The 27,746-nt window shown below is 36.3% G+C and overlaps 1 protein-coding gene across 5 annotated transcripts in view; it reads left to right on the forward strand.

The window, feature by feature from the left end:
- Positions 1-27,746, forward strand: part of ATG2B (autophagy related 2B) — a 49,605-nt gene that overhangs the window by 832 nt on the left and 21,027 nt on the right. For 2 of the 5 annotated variants that reach the window (XM_075753610.1, XM_075753612.1), the window contains exons 2-23: positions 3,310-3,472; positions 5,351-5,503; positions 6,420-6,522; positions 10,551-10,713; positions 11,135-11,314; positions 13,640-13,740; positions 14,774-14,952; positions 15,661-15,815; positions 16,508-16,619; positions 16,777-17,038; positions 17,919-18,069; positions 18,637-18,729; positions 18,901-19,089; positions 20,803-21,076; positions 21,905-22,010; positions 23,000-23,192; positions 23,325-23,467; positions 24,629-24,786; positions 25,045-25,217; positions 25,521-25,671; positions 26,556-26,755; positions 27,630-27,710. In XM_075753610.1, the coding sequence (XP_075609725.1) occupies positions 3,310-3,472; positions 5,351-5,503; positions 6,420-6,522; positions 10,551-10,713; positions 11,135-11,314; positions 13,640-13,740; positions 14,774-14,952; positions 15,661-15,815; positions 16,508-16,619; positions 16,777-17,038; positions 17,919-18,069; positions 18,637-18,729; positions 18,901-19,089; positions 20,803-21,076; positions 21,905-22,010; positions 23,000-23,192; positions 23,325-23,467; positions 24,629-24,786; positions 25,045-25,217; positions 25,521-25,671; positions 26,556-26,755; positions 27,630-27,710 (3,483 nt within the window). Of the gene's footprint in view, positions 1-3,309; positions 3,473-5,350; positions 5,504-6,419; positions 6,523-10,550; positions 10,714-11,134; positions 11,315-13,639; positions 13,741-14,769; positions 14,953-15,660; positions 15,816-16,507; positions 16,620-16,776; positions 17,039-17,918; positions 18,070-18,636; positions 18,730-18,900; positions 19,090-20,802; positions 21,077-21,904; positions 22,011-22,999; positions 23,193-23,324; positions 23,468-24,628; positions 24,787-25,044; positions 25,218-25,520; positions 25,672-26,555; positions 26,756-27,629; positions 27,711-27,746 lie in introns of all 5 variants that reach the window. The other 3 variants (XM_075753611.1, XM_075753614.1, XM_075753613.1) reach the window with 2 other exon arrangements.

Here is a 27,746-nt window from a genome sequence, read left to right on the forward strand (position 1 = left end):
AAGGAGAAGGAGCTAGTGTAGCCCAAACTACTAGAAGTTGCTGCTGTAGTTATTGAGGAGTGGGTTTACTGACTACTGCTAGAGATGATAAATACATAAAGTAATCCCTGTACTATCTCTGCTTAGTCTTCATCTTGGAGGCACCTTTGTTCTTAGTGGCAGTGTTATGCTGAGTTTAATCAATGTAGATCTCTAAAAATTGTCCTCTAGTCTTGCAATGGTGGAAGTACTTGTTGACAAATGGAAAGCTGTTTTTAGGTGGAGTTTGCTTAGCAGGTGGGCTGTCATGCTTTGAACATGGTTTTTTTCAGTCCTGGTGCGTGTTTTTATATACGCGTGTGTGTGTTTATATATACACACACGTACGCACGCTTCTAGCCTACTGTAGTAATCCAAAGGTCTGTGTCCGTGTTTGTAATATTTCGTAAAGTTTCTTGGATTAATTACCAGTGTTACTGAATTCTACCTGCCGGTCAAGTGACGGTCATGAGGAGCCTTAAGCACTGCTGTGTGTCAGTCACTGACTTCCAGGGGAGCACAGATGATGAACTAGGTACTAGGTTTCAAAACGCATTTTTTTATTATACTGTGTTCTGGTATTAGGCCATGCTGGGTACATCTTAAAATACTTGTGAATATCTGATGTTTTCAAATAATGTTTTTCCAGTTGTTTGTGTGAAAATATGTTTGAAAGTGGCAAGAGACAGACGTTCGCAGAAATGCTTAATAGTACCAGTGTTTTAGTGTGGGGTTTTTTGTTGTTTGCTTCTTGTTTTGTTTTTTTTTTTTCTGGCTGTGTCTGCACCTTGTTTTCTATGGCAGGCAGTAAGGCTGTCTCGCATTAATTGAATTATTATGCCCTCTAGTGGGTATCACAGCACTCTTCACTAATCAAAGCGACATTATTTAAAATGTAAATACTTTGAAACACCGGCAGTTAGTGACCAGTGCTAAATGAACAGTTAATTGTGTATACACAGTGATTAAACGTATATACAATAATGCTTAGGTTATCTTCCCCATTTGTAGATCAGCACTTTTCTTTTTGGCTTGTAAACAATGATATGTTTGAGGTTCTCTGCACGTGACTTTCTCACGTATGACAGATTGCAAAAACAGATGTCGCGGAAGTACTACAGCTTCCCCCCGCCCCAGTCATTGTAAGCTTGTTCGCTATGAATCACCAGAATGACTATATTTTTACATATTATCTTACGCATTTTTGTGGGTATTTCTGTTCATCTTAACATTGTAGCTACTTTAGCCAGTATCCTACATGTTTATAGAGATATGTAGGAATACCTGGGGCTACTAGTGTAACCCCTTTGCCGCTTGGGACCTGTACTGTTTAGAAATATCAAAATGTAACCCATGATGCTTGTGGTTGAATTTTAATATACATGAAATGGTTCTTTTGCTACTAGAATTACTGTGATTCCAGCTGGAGACTTAGTAGAAAACAAGTCCTGATGTGAAGACTGTGCTTCAGTTTAAAATTTCACTTGGAATGCTCTAATTGCCACTTTCTAGGAACAACTGGCTTGTTTATGAAGCAATTTAGCTATAAAAATATTTGATTTTTTTTTTTGCTTTTATATAGTAAATTTCTGTTTCAAAGTAATGAGGAAGGTATTAAAATACACTGTTTTTTATTGCCATGTATGTTGGTAGCAAAAAGACATCTGAGATCAGATTTATTCACAATAGCTTTTGGTCACTATCTTACTTCCAGCAATAGAAAATTATTTTGTAATGGAAGTAATTCAAATGAATCTGTGATATTTTCAGATATGTTTTTCATGCCAAATACTTATTTTTGCCTTATCTTATGCTATTAGCACATCTAAAATTCTTACATTTAATTCAAAATAAAGTTTTCATGTTAGTGAACCTTAGTTGATTATTTGATTCTTAAATAATTTCCTGATAGAACTGTTTGAGGTTCTGTTTCTTTAAAGGTGGTGTCTTTTTTTCTGCTGCTTGAGTGGACTTTGGAACAGAAACTAGAAAAACTGAACATGCAAGCAAACAAAATTCTAGAGGCAAAGTTGTTAAGACCATAAGTAGAGCAATAAGTTAACATGATGGGGAAAATTGCACCTGGAGACTTAAGAATGAAAAATGTCATTTTCTGAAGACTTTTGTGTTAATTTTATTTTAAAATTATCCTATATAATTAGAACAACATTTTAAGTATAATTAAAATGTAAAACAACTTTTTTAAATCCTCATTTTTAAAACAACTTTTGATATAGAATTTATGTATTTTCTCAGGGAAATTCAGTGGCACTGTTCAACACAGGAAGGTCAAAACCACACTTTTGTGCCAGTTGAAGGTTATGTCCTAGTATTACAACCACAGTCTTTAGTGTATATATTAAAAAGTTGCATTCACCAAATTTAGTATGTGATTGTGATTGCTTTTATTTTATTAAAGCAGCCTAGATAGGTCTTGTTAAATAATTTAATTTTTAACTAATTTTTTTGAATCAAGGTACAAACAGGGATTTGCATATTTATTTTTTTAAACATAAATGCAAAGAATGTTTCATTTGAAAAGAGGTTCTTTGGACTCTGTATAGATGTAATGAAAGCTATGTAGTGCAGCAAGTGAGTCTTTTCTGAGGATTGTGAAAAACTTAAAAATCCAAAGTTACTTCTTCAGAGCTGGTGTTCCGTTTTTCTCATCAGTTTCACTTAATCTGTATGATACTGAGGACAACTTGATTGTAGCTTTGTTTATGTCACTATAAAGGATGGGATTAGTGGAACAGTTTCTGTAGAATATTGGTCTGTCCACTGACCTTTGATTTTTAAATTAGTGCTGAACATTGAACATGTTAAAATGAAATGTAGAAATGGCAAGTATGTTACACAGGAAGAGATGATTATTGGGTTTCATTTTTTCCAGTGTCACAGAGAAAGGTAAAATGAACATTACATTGAAATTACATGCTAGTGAAATACTCTTGTCACAGAAACCAGGTACTTTTTGTGTTTTTAATGTCAGCCTGTTTTCAGCTTTCTTCAATTATTGCCAGAGAAAGAATAGATTAACTTGTGTCACTACTGTAGTATTTGTAATAGTAAGATAGTAGAATTTTTTGGTATAGTGTGAAAATACAGGTTATACAGGTACCACAGAGAAATCTGTATTATGCTGAAAGCAAAGTGATTAATGTGAAACAAATTATGATGGAATCAAAATACTTGAAACTGGCCAGTTTATTGTTTTTCTGAGTATAATTTATTTTCTGGTAGCCTCAATATTATGGATATGATTATTTTATTTTTATTTTATTCTTCTAGTGTCTTAATGAGATTCTGGAGTCTGCAGACGCACCTCTGGAGGTCACAGATGGATTTATCCAGTCAATTTCTTTGTCTGTTCCATGGGGGTCGTTGCTACAGGATAACTGTGCATTGGAAGTAAAAGGATTAGAGATGGTCTTCAGGCCAAGACCAAGGCTTGGTAGGCTTATTTTTTAATTTTTAAAAAGGAGATTCTTTACAGTTTTTCAGAGGCAAAAAGCTACACTTGCTTTAGTCAGTTCTTAGTCTTATTTAAAGTGCAATTTAATTTACATACTTCAATGATAGAGAATGTAATAAAAAAAGAAACCATCAGGTGTTTGTCAACTGGTTGTCAAGTGCTTCTCAATTGGTTGTTCTGTTAAATAACTTAAAATGTTTATAATGTTCCTACTGTTCTGTCTCTTCTTCCAAACTGTTTCAGACATGTTGAAATGAAAATAATACTGTGTGGAAAGGAGTTTTTGTTAGCTAGGTTTTTTGTGTTGTATGCCAAGTGCTGTTAGTCAGCATTAGTAGCTGGCTATTAGGTGTCAGTAAGATAACACAATAGTGTAAGACTATGAGTGGGGATTCAGTGAGGTTCTGGTTTTCTTTGGCAACTTTAGGATGAAAGGTGAATCTTCTTGTGTATTTGGAGAACAACTAATACATTTTAATTGCTGTCACAGTCTGAAATAATGACTTTTAAGTACCCTAAATACTTACTACCTTTGACTGTAATGCCAAGAGGATTGTCTGAGCTCTTCTAGCTTGTCTGTATCCATATGAATCTACCTGATCTAGTTCAGACTGTCCTGGTGGTTAAGTTTGACTGTCAAACCTCCGTAAATTCTGTTAAGGTGTGTTGTTATAGTGTGTGTACGACATTTAGTGCATTTTTAGCATGTGGAAAACTTTGGATGAATGTCTGAAGGATTTTAATTTATTTTCTTTTTTTATAGTGTAGAGAAGGTGGAAGAAAGTATTTCTTTAAATGCATCATAAAGAAGAGAAAAAAATGCATAAACCCTATTTTCAATCATTTGCAAGTTACCTTAAGTAACTTGCTTATATATGCTCTGCATTTCATTCTTATTTAACTGGATCTAAATTTTGAGCTATCTTACTTTCTGATGTAAGATTATTAGTTTGAAAGAATGGTAGTATTAGGAGGAAGCTTTATTTATTCACTTGCATCCATTTAGTTCTCTTTGCACAGAGCTTTGTAATACAGTAGAAAAAACCCCCTCAATGCTGGTTTTATCACACTTCTGTAGCCATATGGATGTTTCTAGGCCTGAATGCTAAACTGGAATGTTTTGCCTATCTAACATGTTTATATTTGTGCTAGTTTTACTTTTGTTTGTCTATAGTAGAGTCTTATAGTTGAAGTTGGTAAACTTTTCTAATCTAGTTTTAGAGTATTTGCTTACAATGGGCTTGGCATTAGCTGGTAGGAATGCACTGTCAAGTTAATCTGGCTGCTAAAAAATTTGTTCAGCTTAAGACGTGTTGTGTTTTTGGATTTTTATTATGTTGTATTTATTATGTCAGGTCTGTGTTAGACATTTAAAATGTGTTCTAATATGCTAAGATAACATCTTAAACCTTGTTTAAACCTTGTTTAGTCTTTCCCTATCTAGGGTATGTTTCAAATGGAATAAGAAACTTTAAGTAATTCTTAATAAAAAAAGAGTTATTTCCTTGATTTCATTTTGTCAATTATGCCTGCAAAATCTTAGCAATATAATAAAAGTACTTGGAAAGTATTCACTTAAAGAAGCGCTGAAGATTGGTTCACTAAATCCTGGTTTCATCTTGTTTATATTGAATTTTCAAATTCCGGACTCTTACCAATGCAATCTAAATAAAGTAATTTTAAAGTAGTAGGGTGTATAAAGAGAGATTGTAGCTAGATTCTTTTTTTTTTTTAGTATGACTTCTTACTAAGCTGTTGAAACTCTTTTCTGGATATACCAAATGCATTATTTCGTTTTGTCTTTATTATTTCAAAATGTTCAGATTTAAATTTATTAAGACTTCTCTTACTCCACAGCATCTGGGTCTGAGCCTATGTATTGGTCAAGTTTTATGACCAGTAGCATGCAGCTTGCAAAAGAGTGTCTTAGCCAAAAATTGACAGATGAACAAGGAGAAGGGTCCCAGCCTTTTGAAGGACTTGAGAAATTTGCAGAAACTATTGAAACAGGTATGAATTAATTATTGAAATCTGAATGAACATCTGAGATTAAAACAGTTTATGTTGTGTCTCAGTTTTACAAAATGGCAACTCATTCGCCATAACTTGTGTCATAAATTTTCACTTGTTACCTGTAAAATTTAAACAGGAAGCCAGGACAGTTAATCATGTTTTTGGAGGTGGAGGAGGGGATGGGACACCACATTTAATTACTGAAACATGTGGATACTTCGCTCAGTGGACAGAATGAACCCTGTTTTAGGGCAAATTGGTGTTTGTTTACACCAGAACAAATCCAGCTAAATCTGTGTTTGATTGGTGAGATGCCTTAGTTTTGGAGGTTCCAATTTAGTTCTTCACACAGACTTAGATTGTTAATGGTGATGCTGTTGAGGGAGAAACAGAGAATGGCTTTTTTGTTATTTTTAAACAAAGCTGACCTTTTGGGACATATGTATCTCAATAGTCACACCATGGTGTTAGAAGGACTTTAGAAACTCTGGTTCTTCTTGTTGCTTTTTTTAAGTGGAAGAAACTAAGGGCTTGTGACCAGCTTGTGTGGTGGAGAACCTCATGCCGAAATGTCAGAGCTAGACATGCACAGACATGGTGCACAATGAAGCATGTACTTTATTTGAGGGCCATCCTCACTAAGCCATAGAACAACTTGGTCTGAGTTGTCACTTGCTCAAATATGCATGCATTAAAGGTCCATTGCGTGGTGTGGATGTACATATTAGACATTTAGAAGGAGTTTACATTGTCACTTGACGTCTTGTTACATTATTAAACTTGATTATGTCCACTGAAGTAAATATTGAGAACTTAATCAAAATGAAAGACAGTTTTAAATTAGTTATGGAAGTCATTGTTGAGTAACTTGACTTAAATGCTTGCATGGTATCTTGTTGTTTTCTCATTTAAGTTCTAAGAAGAGTGAAAGTTACCTTTTTAGATACTGTTTTGCGAATAGAACATGTGCCGGAAAACTCTAAAAGTGGATCTGCACTTGAAATCAGAATTGAAAGGTAAAAGTGTTTGGGGTTTTTATCTGTTTTTTTGTTTTTCCTAAGGTACTTTTTGTCATTTTCTGTACAGTATATTTTACCCATGTGTACACATTCTTAGTATACAGTCAGATACTAGATCTTGAGCACCTCTTTTACAATGCCAGTGAGCGTTTTCTTTCTGCAGCTTCCACTTAACGTGTTTAAGCTTGTGATGGGTTGAGCCTGGCTGAGGGCCAGGTGCCCACCAGAGCCGCTCTATCACTCCCCTTGTTCACTAGACAGGGGAGAAAAAGTACAACGAAAAGCTTGTGGGTTGAGATAAGGACAGGGAGAGATCACTCACTAATTATCATCATGAGCAAACCAGACTGAACTTAGAGAGGGAATTCATCTAATTTGTTACCAAGCAAAACAGAGTAGAGGAATGAGAAGTAAAATCAAATCTCAAAACACCTCCCCCCACCCCTCCCATCTTCCTGGGCTCAACTTCACTCCCGGCTTCAACCTCCACCCCGCCTCAGCGGCACAGGGGGATGGGGAATGGGGGTTACGGTCAGTTCATCACGTGGTGTTTCTGCCGCTTCTTCATCCTCAGGGGGAGGACTCCTCTCATCATTCCCCTGCTCCAGCATGGAGTCCCTCCCATGGGCTACAGTCCTTCACGAACTGCTCCAGCGTGGGTCTCTCCCACGGGGTGCAGACCTTCAGGAGCAAACTGCTCCAGCGTGGGGTCCCCCACGGGGTCACAAGTCCTGCCAGCAAACCTGCTCTGGTGTGGGCTCCCCTCTCCACGGATCCACAGGTCCTGCCAGGAGCTTGCTCCAGCACGGGCTTACCACGGGGCCACAGCCTCCTTCGGATGCCTCCACCTGCTCCGGCGTGGGGTCCTCCACGGGCTGCAGGTGGAATCTCTACACCCCCTCATCCTTCCTCTATTGGCTGCAGGGGGACAGCCTGCTTCACCATGGTCTTCACCACGGGCTGCAGGGGGATCTCTGCTCTGGCGCCTGGAGCACCTCCTGCCCCTCCTTCTGCACTGACCTTGGTGTCTGCCGAGTTTCTTACATCTTCTCACTCTCTCCAGCTGCAGAAGCGCTCTCTAGCTTGTTTTTTTTCCTTCTTAAATCTGTTATCACAGAGGCGCTGATTGGCTTGGCCTTGGCCAGCGGCGGGTCCGTCTTGGAGCCGGCTGGCATTGGCTCTGTCAGACACAGGGGAAGCTTCTAGCAGCTTCTCACAGAAGCCACCCCTGTAACCCCCCCGCTACCAAAACCTTGCCACGCAAAACCAACACAAAGCTAAAGAAATTTAACCATCAAATTAGAAGAGTTCTAGATTTTCCAAAGATAAGCTAATTAATTAATAAATACCATTTTCTCAGATGTTCAACAGTCAATGGATATTACTGGCAAATCAGGCCCTCTCCTACGCAGAGGGGTTTTAATATCTTAACAGTTCTTATATATTGAAGACACTTTAAGTATTTTCATAAAGAAAGATACAGTCCTGAAAAAAATTACACTGGAAGATTTTAGGTCCTCTGTGAGCTTTAAGAAGAACCCATGTGTACTCTACAGTTACTTTGAACTTGAATATTGCACATGTTCTTAAAGTATTTTTTCTGACCTAGGGGATACTTTCTTGCAAAGTGTTGAAATCATTATGAAGCAAAACTGATTCTTACTGAGAAATGCTTAAGAAATGTATTTGGTTTTGCACATTCATAAGCTTCAGGTTATGTTCAGTTCAGGAGAGATATCAGTAAAACTGTAATTATTTTTCTTATGGAAGTCCATTTCCAGAACAAACCACTTCTTCTATACTTTAAAAACTAGATTGAAGCAATCTGTTAAATAGCATGTTCTTTTGATGTTTGATACATTTTATTTAAGGAAAGGTAGGTCTATTTTTCCACTGTAACTTCTAATATGTGGAGATTTTTTACTAGATTACTATATATGCTGTCTCTCAGTATTATAGAATCATAGAATGGTTTGGGTTGGGAGGGACCTTAAAGATCATCTGGTTTCAACCCCCCTGCCATGGGCAGGGACACCCTCCACTAGCCCAAGTTGCTCAAAGCCCCATCCAACCTGGCCTCAAACTCCTTGAACAGGGAGGGAGGATCCACAGCTTCTCTGGGCAACCTGTTCCAGTGCCTCACCACCCTCACAGAAAGAATTTCTTCCTAATATCTAATCTAAAGCTACCTTCCTTCAGCTTAAGGCCATTACCCTTCATCTTATCACTCCATGCCCTTGTAAACAGTCCCTCTCCAGCTGTCTTGTAGCCCCTTTTCGGTACTGGAAGACTGCTATAAGTTCTCCCCGGAGTCGTCTTTTCTCCAGGCTGGACAACCCCAACTCTCTCAGCCTGTCTTCATAGTAGAGGTGCCGCAGCCCTCTGATCAGCTTCATGGCCTCCTCTGGACTCACTCCAAGAGGTCCATGTCCTTCTTATGTTGGGGACCTCAGAGTTGGATGCAGTACTCCAGTGGGGTCTCATGAGAGTGGAGCAGACAAGGAGAATCCCCTCCCTTCACCTGCTGGTCATGCTGCTTTTGATGCAGCTCAGGACACAGTTGGCTTTCTGGGCTGCAGGTGCACATTTCTGGGTCATGTTGAACTTCTCATCAACCACCACTCACAAGTCCTTCTCCTCAGGGCTGCTCTCAATCCATTCTCTGCCCAGCCTGTCTGTGTGCTTGGGATTGCCCTGACCCATGTGCAGGACTTTGCACTTGGCCTTGTTTAACTTCAGTAGGTTTGCATGGGTCCACCTCTCAAGGCTGTCAAGGTCCCCCTGGATGGCATCCCTTCCCTCCAGTGTGTCAGCTGTACCACACAGCTTGGTGTCGTTGTCAGACTTCCTGAGGGTGTGCTCGATCCCACTGTCCATGTCTCTGACAAAAGTGTTAAACAGTGCCAGTCCCAATACCGACCCCTGAGGAATGCCAGTTGTCACTGATTTCCACTTGGACATCGAGCTGTTAACTGCAATTCTGAGGGTGACCATCCAGCCAATTCCTTATCTGCTGAGTGGTCCATCCATCGAATCCATGTCTTTCCAATTTAGAGACAAGGATGCTGTGTGGGACAGTGTCAGATGGTTTGCACAAGCACAGGTAGATGTCATTAGTTGCTCTTTCCTTATCCACCAACACTGTAGCCCTGTTGTAGAAGGCCACCACATTTTCAGGCATGATTTGCCCCTAGTGAAGCCATTTTGGCTGCCAGCAATGACCTCCTTATTTTCCACGTGCCTGAGCAGAGTTTCCAGGAGGATTTTCTCCATCATCTTGCCCAGCACAGAGTTGAGACTGACCGGCCTGTAGTTGCCCGAGTCTTCCTTTTTCCATTTTCAAAAATGAGGGTTATGTTTCTCCTTTTCCAGTCAGATCTCTACCAAGCAGATCTCTGAAGAGGCCAAAGTCTGCTCTCCTAAAGTCCAGGGTAGTGAGCTTGCTGTGCACCCTCCTCACTGCCCTGAGGATCATGAACTCCACTGTTTCATGGTCACTGTAGCCAAGGCTGCCCTTGAGCTTCACATTCACACATTATAATGTGAGAAATTTAATTTCACAGAAATTTTATAGGTTGGAGCCTATTCTCTCAATTTTCAGCTTGCATTTTGACACACTGTTACTTTCAAGTAGTACTTTGAGACAAAAGAAAAATGTTAGAAGGTAGTAGATTTAAAAAAAATCAAATTTCTGAAACAAGAATTGTGTATGTCCTAATGGAAATGTGTATACAAGTGTCGAGTGGACTCCTTCACTTTGTGGTCAGATTAGACATAAATACTCAGATAATACACTAGGATATAGTCACTCTGGAAGCATGTCACAATTGTCCTGTGTGTCCTGTAGAAAACTTAAGATTTCCACCCGTTCCCAGAGAGTGGCGATTTCTCATTTCAGGACAGTCAGTGGCATTGTAAATGGTATGAAGAGAGAGAGCATGTACAAACTTAGAGGCTAAATGGCACAATAAAGGTAACAATTTGCACGTACCCACCATTTTTATTTGCTTGCTTTTGTCTCCCAGAACTATGTACTGTGATGAAACGGCAGATGAGTGCTCTGGAATTAATGTACATCAGCCCACAGCTTTTGCTCACAAGTTACTGCAGCTCTCAGGTGTCTCTCTCTTCTGGGATGAGTTTCCTGCATCAGCAAAGTCCTCCCCAGTGTGTTCAGCTACACAGCTGGTAAAATTAAACACGTTATATGAGAATGCAAATTGAAGGATAGCATATATTGTTACACTCAGATTAATTCTGAGCTATATGTGAGTTGAATCTGTGTTCTATAGGTTTAATAATAACTTCCTGTTGATTTTGAGGAGGGAGAAGGAAGTAAGAGGCTTTAGGACTAAAATTTAGGATGTATTGTACTGGAATCTGGTTGCAACTTAATGTGTAGAAGTCCTCTACAATTAACTGTTCTGTTTCAGATTGTGCATGTCTTGTTTCTTTCGCAGTTATCAATACATATTTTTAATGCCACTGTCAAATTTATATTTGTGTAAACTTACCACACAAGTGATAATTTTATTTTAAATACTTTATTTATTTATTTATTTATAAGAAATGGCATACATTCTTATTCCTTTCTCTGTATCGTTTTAAGGCAACTGAACCAAAGCTTTCACCTAGCTGGAATCCAAAAATCATTTATGAGCCACATCCACAGTTAACAAGAAACTTGCCAGAAATTACTCCTTCTGACCCTGTGCAGATCAGTAAGCTGATTGGTAGAATGGAGTTGAGCCTAACATTAAAGCAAAATGAAGTACTTCCTGGAGCTAAGGTTAGTCATGCTTTCCTGGTCTTTAACTAAATTAATAGTTATGTAGGATTTTATTTTTTCAACTGTGTACAAAAAATAGTGAGATTCTCAAGGGGTCAGAATCCCCTTAGTTTTATGTTAGATTCTCTGCATTCAAAACCAATGTATATATCAGCCTGCTGTAAAGATGTCTTATTAGACAATTGGCACACTGAAATCTGTTAAAGGAGAATTCCTGTATGTTAGAGAGACTGAATTTATGTATTGGAGTAACTTCTGATACAGTTGTTTTGTTTTCATGAAATTCCTTCTGCTATTTATTTATCCTTTTTTCTTGTAGTGCTATGACTGACTTTGTATGTGTGGAACGTTTAACTGGTTGATTAAAATCACTTTGGTTTTAAAAGGGTAGAATTTACTTCAACAATTACAGGTGAACCTTAAATCATTAATTAGGTTCCAGCATTGTAAAACTAACTACTTTGGAATTTTTATATTACAATTTATAGTAAATCAAATAATAATGCCATATTTAAATGCTACTAATTAAAATAATATTTGACTTTTACATAAAGATACAGGAAGCAAAGCAGTTGAAAATACATCCCTATTTTTTTAAAGTGTGAGTATATAAGTGAAGTTGTGTAAATGTATTCCCCTTGTCTCCAATTTTAAAATTGACTATTGACCTGTCTTGTGTAGTGCACTATGGTCTACAGAAAGCAGAAAGTTTCTACTGTAGTAAAAAGGCTTATGTCCAGCAATTTCTAATCAATCCTTATAACTTGTTTATTCAGTTAAGAAAAGTCCTTGAAAAGTGAAATAACCTATTTTGTTTGGTGTGAAATAGGAAAATGGTAGCAATTTCGGAAGCATGAGTAGTTAACATACACTCATACTTTTGAGTGTATGTACATACAGTTAACACCTTTAAATTAACTGATATCTAAATGTTCCTAAAGATCAAAAATTTTCCACTTTTTTATCATTAGTTGTATTTTAAGGTAGCCAGAAGAAAAACATCAAGGTCAGAGATGAGAGTAATTTTTTATTTTATAGAAGTTGAATATAATCAAATGCAGAGCAATGGTTTCTGCAAGTTGAGCTTGAGTACAGGCAAAACACTATTGGTATGTTAAATAACAGCAACATCTGAACTAGTGAATGGATGTAATACTGCATGACAAAATTAAAGAAGGACCTGGCTTTGGATTTATCAGATAGAGTTCATGCAGATTGGAAAGAACATAGATGCAGTATATTGTTTAGTCTAGGTTAAACTAGGTTAGTTTTTTACTCTGCAAACTGAATTAAGTCAGAACACTTCTGATTAGAATAGATGTTTCAAGCACGCAAACTACTTGACATGAGCTTATATAGCATATTTTGTGTGACATACTTCAATGATTTCATTTTCTTTCAACTCTTTCCAAAGGACTGGAAAAATAATAGGAAACAGTATACAAAACTAATTGATCATTTATTTTCCCTGCTTAGGTAAATATTCCCTTAAGGTCTTTATGAGCAAAAGTATATTTTCATATAAATGCATTCCACTGCATACCTTTTTTTTTTTTTTAATTTTTTTTTCCCCTCCCTGACTGTGGTGAATTGACCTTGGCCATCTGTCATGACACCCATCCAGCTGCTCTCACTTGCACTCCTCAACAGGACGGGAGAGAATGGGATGAAGAAGCTCCTGGCTTGAGATAAAGACAGGGATACCACTTAGCAGTTACTGTGACAGGCGTAATAGACTCAACTTGAGGAAAATTAATTGCCAATTAGAATGAAGTTGGATGACGGGAAACAAACTAAAATACCTTCCGCTCACCCATTTTTCTTCCCAGGCTCAACTTCTTCATTCCCAACTCCTTTTCCTCCTCACCACCTTGAGGAGTGCAGAGGGGGTGAGGAATTGAGGGGTTGTCCCTGTATACTAAAAAGAAGTCCTGAAGAGAACCTTTACAGTTTTTAAGGTCTATCTCAGTTCAGTATTTTATAATTAGTACGTAATACTAAAGTTATATTGTTTATTGTTTCTGGAATTATTAAAGAAGCAAAACAACTAAGAAGTTAATGGTATTCTTGAATTTTCCTAATAAGCGATTGGGTATTTATTTTAAGGTAATAATTTGTCAGCGACACACCTGCGTTTATTCTGCCAAGCTACAGATTGGAAGCAATACACAATTAAATTTCTAGCTGTTGTTGTGTAGAAAATTATTATACTGGAATGGCTGTATACTTTACAGCATTAAAACCTATTATCAGAATAGTTGATTCAAGACTTTTAAAGAAAAATTCCTTAAGTGTTCTTGAAACTTTTTTCTTTCATGTTTTTAGTTGGATGTAGATGGACAAATAGACTCTGTACATCTATTTCTGTCACCAAGGCAGGTTCATCTTCTATTGGACATGGTAGCAGCTATTGCTGGACCAGGCAAGTGAACATTCTGTAAATGTTAAATATGTATTATGGTGGATGAAAAATAAACTTTGCAAGATAAACAAGTTTCCTCAGTGGAAAAAAAAAAAATTATTATTAATTTCTATCTGATCCTAGGAAAATGTTTTGTAGCTGCTCTGAGTGGGACAATGATTGATTTATTGACTTCAGTTGCTAATTGTGCATGCTGGTAATGAAAATCTAGGTAACAAATAAGGCTTGAGATGGGGAAATGGTAGGTGGAGAAAACAAGAACAATTTTGGTTCTTGTAGCTTGTGTTTCATGAGAAGGGCTTAGCAGTCTGGTTCCTTCTGTCCTATACTTTAGTAAAATATAGAACAGGCAGTAACTGAGTTTGTTTGTCCATATGTGCTACATAATAACAGTATGTAGACTCCTGCACTAGCAGGATGAGGGTGTTCTGGTTTGTTCCCCTCCCCCTTCATCTACCTAATGTAACAACACTTATTAGGACAGAAGGTTAATCTTTTCAAAAAGATTTGTCATATCCTGGGTAGAGCTTAATATTCTTCTAATGATACTGATATATTTGTTGTACTGGACTTGTTCATTGTTTTTGGTTAACTGGAAAAGCATTATGTATAGTTTCCCGTATGTGTCATCTTCAAACCTAAAATTTTAATAATTCCTTAATAGTAAAACCTTTAAGAGATTATGTCCTTAGTCCCTAAAGCTGACTGAGAAGTTTGTGCTGATGCTATATGTGAACACATTTGCATATATGACCTTAAAATATTTTCTTCAGACTTGAAATTAACGAGTGCTAGGGAGAGAGTAATCTGCTTTAGACAAGTAAAATCTCCAAAACAACAAAATCCATGTGTATACATATCTGATATGCAACAGATATGTGCGTGTGTGTGTGTATATATACACACAAACGGATATATATATATATATATATAAAACAACAATTGGTAAGTTTTCAGATTGATTTTTGAATTTTCTTTGGCATACTGATAAGGAAATTACAGTGGGGTTTCTGTCCTTTTTTTTTGAATTCAGAGAGCCTAAGCAGGATAGAGTTGTCAAATAAAGATAGGAAGAACCGGCCAATGCAACAGGAAGATGAGTATCGGATTCAGATGGAGTTGAAACGTTATTTAAGAAAAGAGTCTTTATCTGCAGGAGCATCATCTGAACAAAGCTTCTATGAGACAGAGAGTGCCAGAACGCCTTCTAGTCGTGGCAAGTATAAAAGATGATGCAGCACAGCAAATAGCCTGTTGTTAAGATTATATTGATTGACTGTTCATATTTTAATCTTACTGACTTAAGTATCAGAAGAACTTTGACGTAGAATAATTGTATGCTATTAATTTTCAACAAATAAAACATTAGCACCTAGTTTGGTATCAGGCTAGGCTTGATTCAGTATTTCATTAAAACTGTTCAGTAATCCATATGTTACTGTGCAGCATGGTAAATACTTGTGCAGTGTCACGTAATTTCAAATGTGTGGTTGAGGAAATTAAGTATAGAATAATAGTTGCATTGCCCTGATATTCATATTTTTATTTGAATAATTTTTCTGATTATTTTAATGTGAAAATATGAACTTTGATTTGTCAAAAAGATAGTGTATGAATTTATAGAAATTATAATTATATATAATTACATATATATATAATAAAATATATGCCAACTTGAATATGAAAATGGAACATCTAACTGTTTAGTATTTATTAGGTTTTTTGCCTCTTTATTTTTTTTAAATAATCTCTGTCCATAGATGCTACTAGTCTCAGTGTCAAGAGAACTTCTGTAAATAATATATTTAGCTAGCTATTCTGTCTGGCAGTTAAATTTCTGAACTTACGAATACATTTCTGTTAAAAGTAAAGTTGGGGTTTTTTCATTAGAAAATAACTCTTTACTATCTATGGTTTTTATTAGAAGAAGAAGTTTTCTTCTCAATGGCTGAAATGGACATGTCTCACAGCCTTTCCTCCCTTCCACCTCTTGGAGACCCTCCAACTATGGATCTAGACTTGTCTTTAACCAGTACATATACAACTACACCAGCAGGATCTCCACTGAGCACTACAGTGGTATAGTATTAACTACATTTAAAATCTTTTTGAAATTAACACTTTTGTCTGAAACTGTTGCATAAATATTCTTTACAATATAAAGAACTATTGTGAAATTCTAGGATAATTGAATATGTTTAGAGCTGGTAGTATTCCTTTTCTGCTATGGAAATTGTGTTGGGAAGTTTCTCATCTGTTTGGCTACCAAGACATGAAATGGAATGTATTTGTTTTCAATGTTTTGAAGTGTATATAGAACACTTTATGATTTGTTTTAATAACTGCATGTTTTCCATCTGGGTTTTCTTTTATTATGGAATACACAGGCAATGACAATAAAAAGTACAAAATTGTTGTATTACATTATTCCTCAAAAAACATAAAAATTTTGTTGTTGATATCGCCATCTTTCCCAAATCTGTTATGTGCCTAATGTTTTGCTTAATGAAAGCCATGGAGAACAGTTGTGCTTTTTACAGAGATACAGGAGAATATATGTTTTAAAAATATGTGGGTGTAGATGATCATAGAATAAGAAAGTGTAGCCAAAAGTAAAGCATACCCATGTTGTTTAGTTGAGCGCTAACATGCCATGAAATGGCATGCTGTTGATTGTTTATGCATATATTTTTGTTGCTTTATTATTTATGTTTGATCTAATATCTAAGATCTATTTGTCAAATTTAAGATCATATATATTTTTGTTCTAGCTTCAACCAACTTGGGGTGATTTTCTTGATCGTAACAAACAAGAACTACAACCTCCAAGAGGTTCTTCACTTGCAGCCAACATGGTGCACCAGTCTTCCTTAAGAAGGACGTGTAAGTAAAAATGTTGTTTTGCATTCTGCTCCCTAGATAATTCTGGAAGTGAATTGTTATGCAACAACTTGGTAAAAAGAAATGAAAATCAAAAGTAAGATGATTTTATAAATGTGTTATTGCTGAAAAATTACGTGAACTTAATTTTGTATTTCAGCTATTCCATCCAGATCTGTTTCTGTGGATGAATCCAGACCTGAGCTTCTTTTTAGACTGGCAGTTGGAACTTTCTCAGTGTCTGTACTTCATATTGACCCTTTACCCCCACCTGAAAGTTCACTGAACCTTAACCCATTGACACCAATGGCTCGGGATTTCTTTACCCGAATAGAAAAGATTGAGCCAGTTAAGTTTTCAACAGAAGATTTTCTGTCCTTCCGAGAAGTGTTTGCAGAAGCTTGTTCTCATGATCACCTTAGGTATAACTTTGCTTATTAATAAATATAATTAACAAAAATATCTTTTAAGTAAATTTGAATAAAGTAAGTTTATTTCCATAGGAATTGTGTTGCTTAATATTTGAATTGCATTAGACTAATTTCAACATAGCCTTAAATTTTGACATCTGTTCTCCAAGACTGTTTATTTTTTTAATAAAAAAGAAAAAAAGTGCATAAACATTAAAATCAACCTAGCCCTTTTCAGCAGTAGATGAATTAAACTACGTACAGTTTCTACCACAGAAATCTAGACAGTCAAGAATCATTAAGTAAATTATTTCTTTAGAAATAGCTGTGTTTTACAGGACCATCTTTATTCCATTATAGGGATTTCTGCTTGAAGGAGTTTAGGGTTTTACTTAGTGCAAAATAGTACATCAGTAGTGATAAAAAGTAAGTGTGAGCAAAATCATAAAGTTAGGCAACAGTCTTTTTTCCAAAAGTTTTTACTGTCCCAGTACAGCGTATGAAGTAAAATATTTAAGGGCGTATATGTCTTTTCTCTACCTTATGCATGTAATTTAGACTTCCTGAGACATTTGACTTTTTAATTGTCTATATAAGGATGTTAGATTCCCAGCTTTATGTGAATTGCACATTTGGTTAGATATCTAAAGTGTTCTTTACAAATTTTTCCACAATGACCATTGTTGAATGTGTAACGTAAGTGAGCTCCATTGTCTTTGTTGCTAAAGCTAAAATCTGTTATAATTAGGAGGTTTTTTGTTTTTGAAGAAATTTTGGTAGTTTTAATTATTTTTTTTTAAAGGATTGTAGTGATCCTTTTTTACATGTATAAATCTTGACTTTTCATAAATTTTATTGGTTTATGCTACTATTGATAATTTTCGTAATTCAGATTCATAGGTACTGGCATCAAAGTGTCTTATGAACAAAGACAGAGGACTGCCTCTCGAAGTTTTAGTACTGATTTATCCATTGGAGATATGGAATTCCTGGAATGCCTTTTTTCTACTGACTCTCATTCCATTCAGCCTCACTATACAGAGGTATGTAAAAACCCCAGGTAGTTCCATAGAGAAGAAATGTTAATTGTGTAACTGAGAATGCTAGATTTTTAAAATGATTGTAAATTTCAAATTTAAAATTTTTTTTTCTATGTTACGACTTTAAGATGCAACTTACATTTTAATTACAAGCTCAAATAGTGAACCAGATTGCTGTCATACCTGACAGGAATAGCGTTAAGTAGCCAAGCTTCGCTGGTTTACTATCTTTTAAATATGCTTAACACAGTTTGGGAATTAGAGTAGAGGTTTTCCAAAAACTAACCGATGGAGTTGAGGAATGCAAAGGTATCTTTGGGTGATGATTATTCTTCCAGCTCTTTATTAGATGTCTCTGACCATTAAAAGTGGCTGAATTAAGTGGATTGAGTAAACAGTTGGGCTGGGGCTCAGTTCACTGACTTGAGTGTAGGGATACCTGCTGTCTGTTCTAGGTAAAATGTCATGAATATCTCTGCCTGTGGCATTTCTATTAAGTATTTATCTTATCTATTAAGTATTTTTAACTCCTTATCTATTAAGTATTTTCAACTCTATTTTATTCTAAAGCTGCTGACATTTCATTCTGAAGAAGGAAATGGTTCTCATACTATGCCATGCCTTCAGCTTCATTATAAGCATTCAGATAATAGAGGACCTCAGGTAAGGTGGGAGATTAAAAACATCGAGTTTTTGTATAATAGCCTTTGTCTAATTTTGTACATTTTAAAAGAAAGGTATCTTTCTTGTAAAACAGAGTCCTTAATTCTCAGTTATTATAACTTGTTTCATTATATTGTTAAGGATTTTAGTGCTTTTTCTCTTTCTTTTCAGGGTAGTCAAGGGAGACTCAGTTCTGTTCCACAGAAAGCAGAGTTACAAATAAAGTTAAGTCCAGTGTTTTGTGAGCTTGATATTAGTATTGTAGACAGATTAAATTCCTTACTTCAACCACAGAAACTAACTACAGTGGAGATGATGGCATCTCATATGTATGGTTCTTACAACAAGCACATAAGTCTGGTAAGTTGAAAGTGAAATGGATTAATAAACTTGCTGATTTTTTGGAGAAGGAAGGCTTAGTGGCATCCTGCCTGAGGTTGATAGTTCTGATTGATTTGTGGTAGCTGGGTTTTTTGTTTGGTTTTGGCTGTTGGTTTGGATTTTGTTTTTGTTTTTTTGGGGGGAGGGTTTGTTTGGTTTTTTGGGGTGGGTTTTTTGTCTTTTTTTTTTTTTTTTTACTTCTGCTACAGAACAGTAGCCATCAGATGTACATGCTCACTTTAGATTCAGTGATTGCATTCTTGATAACAGACCTAAAGACAATGGTAGCTGCTTCACAAACTGCTTAAGTTCCTGGTTCCTTGAAGCAAGCAAAACTGGGCAAAAAAGTCTTGACGGACTTCTAATCCCTAATCTGTCCCATCATGCTCTCCAGCAGCTGTTATAAACCACTGCTGACAATTCCGCTTCTGTATTAAAATCTTTATATGCCACGGTGAGCTCAGTTGCCTCTGTTGTGCCATGTCCGCGTTTGGGGTAGTTAATGGGAAGGATGGGGAGCACGTGCATTGCATTCTAGTGGTTGAGGACCAACAGAAGAAGTTGGAGCTTGTTTGTCTTGGTTCAGGTTGTCAGTGGGATTTAAGTGTTAGTATATTTAGCACAATAACATTAAACTTCAAGGCTTTTCTTGAAATACGTGAAGAAGGATTAATGCAATTAACTGATTTTCTACACAGCAACAAATATCTTCATGTAATTTTATTGCTGCATTGATTGATTACAGAAAAATTAGTCTTCAAAACTTAGAGTATCTTCATTTAAACTTTCCTAATATCCAAACTAAATATCTCCTGGCACAACTTGAGGCCATTTCTCCTTGTCATTTGTTACTTGGGGGAAGAGGCAGATACCCACTTGCCTACAGCCTCCCTTCAGGTAGTTGTAGAGAGCCATAAGGTCTCCTCCCCTCAGCCTCCTCTTCTCCAGACTAAACAACCCCAGTTCCTTCAGCTGCTTCTCATAAGACTTGTGCTCCAGACCCTTCACCAGCTTTGTTGCTCTTCTTTTGACACGCTCCAGCACCTCAATGCCTTTCTTGTAGTGAGGGGCCCAAAACTGAGCACAGTACTCAAGATGCGGCCTCACCAGCGCTGAGTACAGGGGGATGATCAGTTCCCTGGTCCTGCTGGCCGTGCTATTTCTGATACAAGCCAGGATGAATGGTTATGTCCTGAAAGTTTGAGTCTTTTCAATGGTGGTCAGCAATAAGCTATGCTTAGGGAGGTTTTGAATGACACGTCAGTAACAGGAGCTGGAAGCCATGACTTACTGAGAGGGACAAATATGCATGATAGTAGTTCCTGGTTTCTCAACAATAGCATGTTGGTTTGTTTTGGTTTTTTTTGTTTTTTTTAAATCTGAGAGACGTGGTGTTTCCTAACTGCAATTGAGTATTGTTTGGTACTCTGTAATTTTTTTCTTAAAAAGATAGCCATTTTTGAAAGATTGCTAACCTCTGCAAATTCTTGACTTCGAAGTAGAATCTTAACAGTGCCAATAATAGAAGAATATCCTAAGACTAATAATAATTGTTCCTAATGTGTGTTATGTGTGACATATGAAAAAATATTTTTACATACTACATCATCGAAAGCTTTCCCCATAGTGCCATTTAGTCCCATTTTCTCTAATTCAGGATTTCCCCCCCCCCCCTTTACTTTTGTTTTTTAGCATAAAGCATTTACTGAAGTTTTTCTGGATGATTCACATACTCCTGCAAACTGCAGAGTTTCTGTTCAAGTGACTGCCCCAGCACTAAATCTCTCTGTTCGCTTCCCAATACCTGACCTACGGTCAGATCAGGAAAGAGGACCGTGGTTTAAGAAATCGCTTCAGAAGGAGATTCTTCATCTTGAATTTACAGATACGGAATTTAAAACTGAGTTTATAGGAGGGTCAACTCCAGAACAAGTTAAATTAGAACTTACCTTTAAAGACCTAACTGGTAAGAATGTTAACACTATATTAAAATATTCTTTTTTATATTCCCAGATGTTACACTGTTGAGAAAAAAGTCCGCTCATATGGATCAACACAGGGAGTGTCTTTCCACCTGAATTTTGGAGATGATCTCTGCTGCAATTTAGTGTTCTGTGCTAAATAGCAGCATAAGTCAAAATAATATTACTTGGAGGAGAGGCTAATGTATGTAGATGTAGTGCTTGCATTCTTGTTTTTGAGATCTGAGCTAGTACTTCTGTTATTTTCTGTTATATTTTTATACCCTAAATTGAAACAAACTGGTATCTCTGGGATCTCTATCATGGTATTAGGGTAAGTTTTATAGATTTGTAGGGGAATACTACAGCTATGCAAATTAGGAATCTCAAGTCTAGCCTAGAAATTAGGTGAATGATGTCCTGAATAACTGCCATTGAGGAAAATTTTAATACTTTTATGCCTCTAATATCTTTCAAAGTAATGAATCTGAGACTGGTTTATATTTACAACCTTCTCTGCTGCTTTGTTATTCCACGTACTTTTCAAAGCTGTGACATAACGTAGTGGTGCTATAAATGTAAGTGCAGATACATATGCATCAGAAGCATCTGGTTTTCTAACTGCTGCTAGCTAGCTAGAAGATAACGTGAAATAATTTTTGTTTCTAAAAATTGGTATTTAATTTTTGGAGGAAAAGACAAAATTTGCAAAAGTACTTAGTAATAGCATTGACAAGTTAGCCTGTTGGAATCCAACAGGCTGAGGATTGGGCAACCTGAAGTTAGCAGTTGTTATTCCTGTGTTAATTTTTTAATAATCTTTTTCTATTCAGGTTCATTTGAAGAAGATAATGCAGAAGCACCAATAAAATTTTTTCAGGTGTCTGGTGGCACAGATGGAGATATAACATCATCGTCAGACAATTTTGACTGGCCTCGGTAAAATAATGTTTTATTTTTTAATGCGAGTTTGGATTTTTATGAAGCACCGTTACTTTTCTAATTTTAATGCAGATTGCCTGTGTGGTAAATGCATTAAAATAATTTATAAAGAAATAACATGTAGTTATTGAAAAGAACCCAAGAATTTATAAAAAACAAACCCCAAACTTCTCCATTCACAAAATGCAAGATGGTTTTAATGTTTAATGATTTCTGTGTAGACATGAGTAAACTTCAGTGAAGGTTAGGTGAATGACTAGAAACTTGAAACTTTCTCCGATTTTGTGGGTTTTTGTCACTTTACCTTTTCTCCTACTTTTACATTCAAGACTGAATACCAAACAAACAAAAATCTCTGTTGAATTTTGCCTCAAAATATTAATAGAAACTGATATAAAACAGTTACAACAATAGGGATAATTATATTGTGACTGAATTATTACAGCTTATATGTAAGGCAACACAATACATCAGAGTTACTGAACAGAAGGACTTAACATCTGTAGCATGGAATAAGATGTTTAAAGAGGCAATTTTAGATTTGTTGTAGAATTAGCACAATTCGTGTTTTGCCACAAAATTTAGTGGCTTTCTGACGGTGGGTTTGCGTGGACATTTTTCAATGTGGTTTTCTTTTATAATGGTATAAATAATTTTTTCTATAACAGTGTGTACATGTAATACACTACATCATGTAGCAGAGCATTTTTTAATAGCTGTTGATGGTCTAATGATACAAGTGTTGTTTTGGGAGAGTGCTAGGTTTTTCTTAGGTCACCGAATGGAGCTCAAAAAAACCCCAGACGCTAACCTTTTTGCCAAACCTTTAAGTGTGGTGTTTTTCTTAATGGTATCACTTTAATAAAATATGTTATTGTCTAATAAAAATGGCTGGCTAGTAGAGTTAGGGGACATGTGACTGTGCATCAATATAAAAACTCTAAGCGTCTCTAATGGCTTATTCTGCATAACTTCTCCAATGTCAGGATTGTATTGAAAATAAACCCTCTGGCTGTGCACTCTATTCTGGAAAGGATAGCAGCTGAGGAGGAAGAAGGTGATAATAACTTTCAAGAGGAAGAAGAAGGAGGGTCTCATTCTTTGAAGGATGTCTGTGATATTAGAAGACCAGAGCCTTCTCCTTTTTCTTCTCGTAGGGTCATGTTTGAAAATGAAGAGGTACTATAAAATTTTGTTATTGCTTTGTGCTTATGGTAGACAAAATTAGTATATTCTCACTACTTTATATGCATCTTCTGGCTTCCAGTTTTCTTTTTTAACTTCAGAGGTTTTTTTTCTTTTTTCTTTCAGATGGTGATGCCAGGAGATGTAGTTGAAATGACTGAATTTCAAGATAAAACAATTAGCAATTCTCATTATGTACTGGAACTCACGTTACCAAACATTCACTTAACATTACCAAACAAAAGCTTTTATGAAAAACTTTACAATAGGCAAGTATGATAATTGTTTTGCTTGGTGATCGTGACCTGTGCTTCTAGTGCTGCATTCATTGTTGATAAAAGCAATTGAATGAGCAGCTATAGCAGGAATTCATTTGTATAGTTTTGTAAGAACATAAAATGCTATATAAATATTCTTCCAAGTTAACATCAGACATGCCACTGTGTCATATATCTGATCGGTGCCATAACAGCCAGGTGCTAAAAAGTGTTTGGCAGATTTTGGGAACAAAGGGTGAAGTTAAATAGTCTTTTTCTTTCAGTGAATACTTTGTTCAGATCTCTGTTCGCAATGTTTCATTTTGCTCTAATCTTTCTGAATTCTCCCTTATAAATAGATCATTGTACTTTAAAAAGTATTGCATTCAATTTTATTCTTTCTTTTTATTCAGTGATTCTCCATCTAAAAATTGAGTCCACGAGGCAGTCAGGGGAAAAAATCCAAACCACCTGGTTTTGTAAGCCTTACAAAGGCTTGTGAAAACATAGAGAAAGTGAACTCAACTTACAGATAGGTGTTCAGCATTTATTTCTGTTAGTTTTCTGTCTGCAAAACAAAGAATTACAACTAGATTAAATCAACTAAAAAATAGATATTATGCTGCGCATTAGCTACATAGAGAGATGGTGATCTATTTTAGCCTCTGATAGGCATTACTTTACTTCCAAAGCATTTTTTCACTTGCAAAGTGGCGAAGCCGAACCCTTCATTGAATATTCTGTTAGTGTACTTCTGTGCTGAATGTCACATATATCTTTACCCTGACAGACACAGACTCACTTGAAATCAAAGGAACTAGTATTTCCTGCAACTTTGCTTGAAAATTGATGTGATCAAAATAGGGTTTGATCATACACCCCCCTCCAATCTACTGAGCTAATACGATCCTACTAATAGAAGCGTTTGTGTCACTGTCAGATGTTAGACTTTGATATGTACATACCATAATTACAGAAAAAGTTACTCTCATTATTTATTGCTTTTACTCATGAATACATTATTCTTTCTTGTGCTCTTGAACTTTTTTCCTTGTTTATGAAATCTGAGGTCTGTTCTATAAAGTCTGCAAAGGAAATATTGCTTGACTGACCTTATATTAAGTGTGAATTTAGTAATATATTTTTGTATAATGATAATGTATTTCTTCCTAGGATCAGCAATGATTTATTGTTGTGGGAACCCACAGCTCCATCTCCTGTAGAAACTTTTGAAAACCTTTCTTATGGTATTGGACTGTCTGTGGCCAGCCAGCTCATCAACACTTTCAATAAAGACAGCTTTAGTCAATTTAAATCTGCAGTTCACTACGGTAATACACTTAATAAATCATCTAGAACTATAGTGATTCAAAAGCATAATTGACTGAAGCGATTAAGATGATAGTGGGAAGAATTTACAAACTTATAACAAAGGATTTACTTAAACTAAGAAGAGAAAACATAGATTACTGTTGAATTAAGTAGAATAAGTGTGAAGTTGAATTGCAAGACCAGTGGAAAAAAACAGTGAGTTATTGGTGTAATATGTGTATTAGCTAGAGAGTTTGTTTTTCATTTTATCTCATTAGATGATGAGAGTGGATCTGAGGAAGAAACACTACAGTATTATTCCACTGTTGACCCAAACTATCGTTCACGCAGAAGGAAAAAGCTTGACTCTCAGAATAAGAACTCACAAAGCTTTCTGTCTGTTCTACTAAATGTGACACATGGATTAGTGTCAATATTCACAGATGTGAAGGTGAGACACTGGGGTTGGAAAAAGTTGTTCTGTTGTTTTGACTGTGGTATCCCCTTCATGCTTTATGTACTGTTTTTGGAAGGAATAAGTATTTATAACAGTAATTCTGTAATCTTTATACTATTGTACTATAACTAGACAGTAATGCAGCACAATATTTTAGCAATTCTGTTTGCTTTACATGAGAATAACTAAATAGACGCAGAAAAATCTGTATTGGTAGCGAGTGTTACGTTAGTTTAGATTGTCTAACTGCAGCAAACTCTGCAAGCAATCATTTTGTCCTTCCTATTCTTCCTTCAGCAGGATGATGGAAATACACTGGAAGGAAAATATGGCGAATTCTGGTTTGAGTTCAACAATGGTTCACTTTTCAGCGTGACTAAATATGAAGGCTTTGAGGACAGGCACTATGTTTGTCTCCATTCTAGCAGCCTCAATTTATATCATCAAGGTAGGGGTGGGACTGAGGTGGCTTTGGGACTAAATTTGAAATGAGATAAGCTTGAAGTTTTTTAGGAGAAATGCTGTCTTTTTTTTCTTTTCTTTCTCCTCTGATAGTGTATCATTTGGCACAATAGATGTAGTTCATGGCTAATGCTCGTAAATGCTACAGTAATACAAGCTCATGATAACTGTATTTACTTAGTTAACAGTTTAGCTCAAACTTTTCCTTTGCAACTGCTGATCATTAAAGATATTGTGGTCCTTTGGCAAATTAGCTGTATAGTCTGTTCTTTATTATGAAAGTACACACTTCCTACATGTTATTGGTTACTTATTTTAAAAGAGTACAGATTACTAGTGGCTGTCTTATCTTTCCTGGGTAGCTAATTGTAATCCACAGGTGAAGAGTTTTAAGCTGACTGTAGTTTGTATAACTGGTAACCCTCATGTATTTAGACCTTTGAAGGTTTTCTCCTCACATGTCTCTGAATCAGTGGATGTCAGGTTAGTGGATTTTCAGTGCGAGGCTTAATTATTGTGTTTAGAGATTAACCTAGCACCACCTCATCAAATGAAAAGGAGACATACATTCAAATCTCGCCATGTGACCTATAGGAGATTTCTGTCCTTTATTTCAACTTTGCCATTTTGTTGGGAAAATAAAAAAACCCAAAAACGTATAGTCACCTTGAAGATATTGGCTAGAAACATGGTTTTAAGTAGTAGATCACCTGTAACCTCCCCTTCACAATTTTTGGTTGTCACTGTGTGTTGCTAACTTTGGTAATTAAAATAATTTTAAGTGCATTAAGCATAGGAAGTATTTTCTTTAACTCTTCATCAGTAAGAGCTTTGAAGCACGAGGTAACTCATTCTAAAATCTTTTTGCAGGTATGGTAGATGGGGTCGTCCCTTCCTCTGAAGTACGACTGCCCAGCACAATACGTCCGCATTGGTTAGAACCTACTATTTGTTTTTCTGAAGAAGATGGTCTTAGTAGGACTACTTCAGATGGTGTGGGAGTGGATTGTCCAAGTATGCTGACTGTTGCAGTCAAAATCCAGTCAGATAAAATAGAGAGCAATACAAAGGTTTGTGTTTTCAAATTTGTGCTTTTATAAATTGAGTTGTCTCAATTTATATGGAAGCATCTAGATGTGAGGAGATAAAGAAACCATATAGTTCTGAGCCATTCATCTTCAATTTTCTGTTAGAATCTTTTGGGTGGATTGATTGTGAAATTTAAGTATCAGCATAATTTACTAATTCTTCCAATGCTTCACTTTGCTGATCACACTAAATTTCTTTACTGAATGCATTTCTTGGCCAGTTGACCTTCTTGTTTTTCTTTGGTTGACTTTTAATCTGGTGCCAAACCACGCCAAGAACAAATATAAAGAGATAAATAAAAGCTTTCTGCTCAGCTTACTAGCAGTGTCATCTAATAGGCAGCCTTTGCTTACCTATTTGGAATGCCACTGGGAAATAAGTGCTACATGTGGCTGTGATAGTAGCATTTATTAGTGTGGCTAAAAGATGACCTCTTAGCTGGCATAGTGCTGACAAACAGGTTGGTAAAGTTACCTAGAGAAGAAGGAATCTGCAGGACAGCACAATGTCATGGAGGCTCAGTTGACTGTGGTTTGAACAGCGTAAGAAAGAACTGCATTGGGTTGGTGCTCCTGATAATTCCTGGTGAATTCCAGAATGAGTGAACAGGTAGCCTGCCTTCCTACCACCACCACAAAACTGTCATTTCTACAGTATCCTGTTGCAAAAAGTATAAGACTGTATTAGCCATGGGTTTTTTATTAGGAAGCAAGGTTTTTTGAATGGTCCAGTCCTTTCTTCATTTCTAGACACTTGGAGATTCTGGGAGCAGAAGGATGACTGTGTTTCATAATCTAGATATCAAATAGTTACATGTTTTTCATGTAAACTAACTCGTGCAACTTCCTTGTGCAGGAATTTCTAGTTGCTGTTGGACTAAGAGGAGCCACCCTTCAGCACAGAGTACTGCCTTCAGGTTTAAGCTGGCATGAACAGGTCAGGTTGCTACACTTTTTTCAACTACATCTTCAG

This window comes from Balearica regulorum, chromosome 5 (genome assembly GCF_011004875.1).
Source record: "Balearica regulorum gibbericeps isolate bBalReg1 chromosome 5, bBalReg1.pri, whole genome shotgun sequence".
Lineage (NCBI taxonomy): Eukaryota > Metazoa > Chordata > Aves > Gruiformes > Gruidae > Balearica > Balearica regulorum.